This window comes from Leuciscus leuciscus, assembly GCF_965113295.1.
Source record: "Leuciscus leuciscus genome assembly, chromosome: 24".
Lineage (NCBI taxonomy): Eukaryota > Metazoa > Chordata > Actinopteri > Cypriniformes > Leuciscidae > Leuciscus > Leuciscus leuciscus.
This window is the reverse complement of record NC_138723.1, coordinates 25,782,472-25,786,144: the sequence shown is the minus strand read 5'-3', so window position 1 is coordinate 25,786,144 and position 3,673 is coordinate 25,782,472. Positions and strand designations below refer to the sequence as shown.

The window sequence follows — 3,673 nt, the reverse complement described above, 5'->3', positions numbered from 1 at the left end:
TGTGTGAAGTGAGAGTTTGTTGTATGCTTATTTGTGTGTGAAGGCTGTATGATTTACAGAAATCAAACCGAAACTGTGATTTGGTTTAGTGCGATTATGAAATCGCAAAGGCTGCAATTTTCCATTAAATAAACATACATGTGCAGCGTGTTTCATGGTGAAGCGCAGTAAATGCTGCTCCATCTCTGCAAGCACAAGAGCTTGTGTCACTTATAACGTGTATTTAGAAAAGCAACAACTGCCAAACATCTTTCCAAATTTGTAATGAGAAGCGTTTACAAACCTGTTGTCCAACAAAAGAGAACATTTAATGTCTGAATGGGTTTTTACTCCAAACTCACATCATAATTTCAATCACTATTTTATAGTAAAATAGTGATATTTCAATTGTAATATTTCTTATTTTGTATAATATTTATATTTATATATATATATATAAATTCCCTAATAATATGATTGAATGGTTTATCACTTTTGACCAAATAGGTGGTAGCCTACAATTACGAAATTGATGTGGTGTGGTCAGAGTGAGGTGACAATGACACATACAGGGGCAGGGCCCTATCTTGCACCCAGCGCAAGTGACTTTGTACACCGACGCATGTATCATTCCTATTTTGCACCCGCGCAAAGCGGACTTTTCCCTCCACAGAAGCACGTCGGTAAGTTAGGAAATACACTTGCGCTCCCGGGGGCGGTTCAGCGCAAAGAGGAGGCGTGTTCCGGCGCAATCGTTTCTTCATGCTATTTTGCAGGTTTAGAAAACAATTGCGCCACTACTCTTTTAGAAATTTCTATCTGGATACTTTAGATCGGTTGTGGGCCCTGTGTCTCACCTGGTTGCCCATTGACAGCAACATTACCCTGAAACATTGCTGAAAAGTTACTCATTGCCCTGTGTATCATAACATTTAGTGTCTTTTGCTCATATTTATTTCAGAGAGACACATGAACTACCCCACCTCTAGTCCAACTACATCAGATATCACTTCAGCTGGTATATATTTCTGAAATATTTCTAGTCTACTAAACATTGGTTGTCTTGTCAGTTTAACGCATGCATTTTATGTCTATAAATAAACTGCACATTTTTCTCAGAAAATCCACACAGAGTACACCAGGGTGGACACCAGGGATCATACCAAAACGCAAACAACGGAGCACACCTGGACACACACTACGGCGGACACCAGGGATCACACCAAAACGCAAACAACGGAGCACACCTGGACACACACTACGGCGGACACCAGGGATCACACCAAAACGCAAACAACGGAGCACACCTGGACACACACTACGGCGGACACCAGGGATCACACCAAAACGCAAACAATGGAGGACACCTGGACACACAATACGGCGCACACCAAGACGCAAACCACGGAGCACACCAGGGATCACAATACAGAGCACACCGGGGCACACTGACTGAACTGGTCAATGGTAATGAAAGCTATTTTTTCTATTTTGAAAACGGTTATTTGAAACTTTTTATTTGACCATGAAGTTTCCTAGGGGGGAAGAACATCTAGACTGTACCTTTATGTTGATTTTATGTCCTTCCTTTCTTAATTTTGGAAGACATTATTCTTTTAGGTGGGACTTACAGGCTAAAAGTACTTATTCACTATAAATGTTGACATCCATCCTAACTTATCCTGCTGGTATTTACTGTTAATGTCACTTTTTTTTAAAGAGAGATACATGAACCACAACTCCATTCCGACTGTCTCAGACATCTTTTCAGGTGATTCTTCTAACTGCTAACCTCTTTAAGACTAATTGTTTTACGGGTGAGTTTTAAGTGTATGAAAAAAACTGTTGTGTTGTTTTCTTCAGAAAATACAAGTAGAGCACAACAAACACAGAATGAACATACCAACGGTAATAAATCAAAAACAAAAATTCCATTCCAATTTAAACAGTAAACCTGTTCTGCTGATGGTGGTTATTAATGAACTAGTAGAGTTTCTCTCTCTTAATACAAATAAAGTATTAATATATTTATTTACTTTATTTGTAGAGTTGTCTCCTTTCAAGAGGAATGTGTTAAAAGCTCTCCTGGAAATTAAGGCAGAGCTGAAAGAGCAGAGGGCAATGATCCAAAAATTACAGGGAGTCCCTCTACCTCAAGCAGAAATAGGATGCAGCTTGGGTTTACCTTTACAGTCTCTTGAAGATTTTGATGCTTTGGAGAGGTTGGACGAGACAGAAAAAAACAGATTGGTAAATCTTGTAATGCAATTACACTTAACAGGGTTCCTACGCTGTTTGGGAAAATATGGAATTTGATTTAATGTCCAGGTCTTGATAAGTATGGAAAAAAGAAAACAAAGATTATTGAAAAATATTTATGTTTCCAGACGATTGCCCGTATTCAGTTTTCATTAAAACAGAAACCATTAGAGATGACTGTACTATATACCAAACATAATGCTGAAAATAATGCTGTAGAAACATTTACACTGATATGGTTACTGTAGACTTTGTCAGTTTGAACGAGTCAGGCCATTCTCTGTTGATCTCTCACCTATAGAACTTCACTGGATGTTTTAATTTTTTGGCACCAATCTGAGTAAATTCTAGAGACACTTGTCTGTAAAAATCCCAGGAAATCCCCAGAAACAGAAATACTCAAACTAGCATTTGACACCGGAAGCAATCATTTATGTTTGCAAAAAAACAAAACACACACACACACACACACACACACGCACGCGCACACACACACACACACACACACACACACACACACACACACACACACACACACACACACACACACACACACACACACACACACACACACACACACACACACACACACACACACACACAGTCTAGAGTCTGTGGATGGAAATACTTTGATGAGAGATTCACAGAGAATGGTAAAAAAAAAAATTTGGAAGTTAATGTGAACACTGATCTCTTTTTTATTAGATTTGCCAGCTGTCACTTCTGGGTGGTCATAAACTGGAAGACACAGTAAGGAAAATGTTGAGCCACATTTTGACAAACAAACTGGCTTCAAGAAAAGGCAAAATTCAAAGCCCTACTCTGCATGCAAGTTTAATTTTGTTCCATAATGTTTCAGGTGCATTGAGAAGTACAGCACAAGGTAAAGAGGCTTCCAAGGCAGACTTTTCTGAGGCAGTCAAAAAATGGTTGCGTTACGCTCCAGACAGAGATGGTGGCAGTGGCAGAAGATCATCTGTTATTTAATTGTTAATTTTTTTGTGTCAATCTAAATTAATTAGTTATTATTATATAGTATATAGTATTGTTATATAGTTTAGGTAATAATTTGTGTATCTAATATCTGTAATAACTAATCTGAATAGGCCAACATGTTTCTCAATTGTTAAAATACTGATCAATTGTGTAAACTTTGAGTTGTTAAATTAATTATAAGTATATTATATGTTTATTGAAATTATATAAAAAAATATTATATGTAATATTACAGTATATCACTCTTGGCTTTTTACTGAAATATTTAAGATTTAAACATTTTTAAATGCCCCAGGCTGTTTCAGTGAGAAAAGGTCTATAGGGTAAATAATCAACTAAATGAGGTAGGCTACAAATATGTTACATTGCTTGTAGTTATAATAATTGTTTGAACTATTATGCTAACAATATATTGTGGTCAACAATATATTTTATTTAT

The 3,673-nt window shown here is 37.0% G+C and overlaps 1 protein-coding gene across 1 annotated transcript; it reads left to right on the top strand.

Annotated features, from left to right (window-relative positions):
• The first annotated feature begins 1,285 nt into the window (after positions 1–1,285).
• On the top strand, positions 1,286–3,367 carry LOC309489264 (uncharacterized protein). The gene is made up of 6 exons (XM_082157909.1): positions 1,286–1,446; positions 1,700–1,750; positions 1,843–1,887; positions 2,027–2,229; positions 2,944–2,988; positions 3,098–3,367. The coding sequence occupies exons 2-6, from the start codon at positions 1,708–1,710 to the stop codon at positions 3,104–3,106; spliced, it is 345 nt and encodes a 114-aa protein (XP_082014035.1). The 5' UTR covers positions 1,286–1,446; positions 1,700–1,707; the 3' UTR covers positions 3,107–3,367.
• The last annotated feature ends 306 nt before the right edge of the window (positions 3,368–3,673 follow it).

Coding starts and splice junctions, on each gene's coding strand:
- LOC309489264 (XM_082157909.1), top strand. CDS start 1,708: ATGAACCACAACTCCATTCCGACTGTCTCAGACATCTTTTCAG. Junction 1,751..1,842: donor TGTCTCAGACATCTTTTCAG/GTGATTCTTCTA, acceptor TGTTTTCTTCAG/AAAATACAAGTAGAGCACAA. Junction 2,230..2,943: donor AGACAGAAAAAAACAGATTG/GTAAATCTTGTA, acceptor CTTTTTTATTAG/ATTTGCCAGCTGTCACTTCT.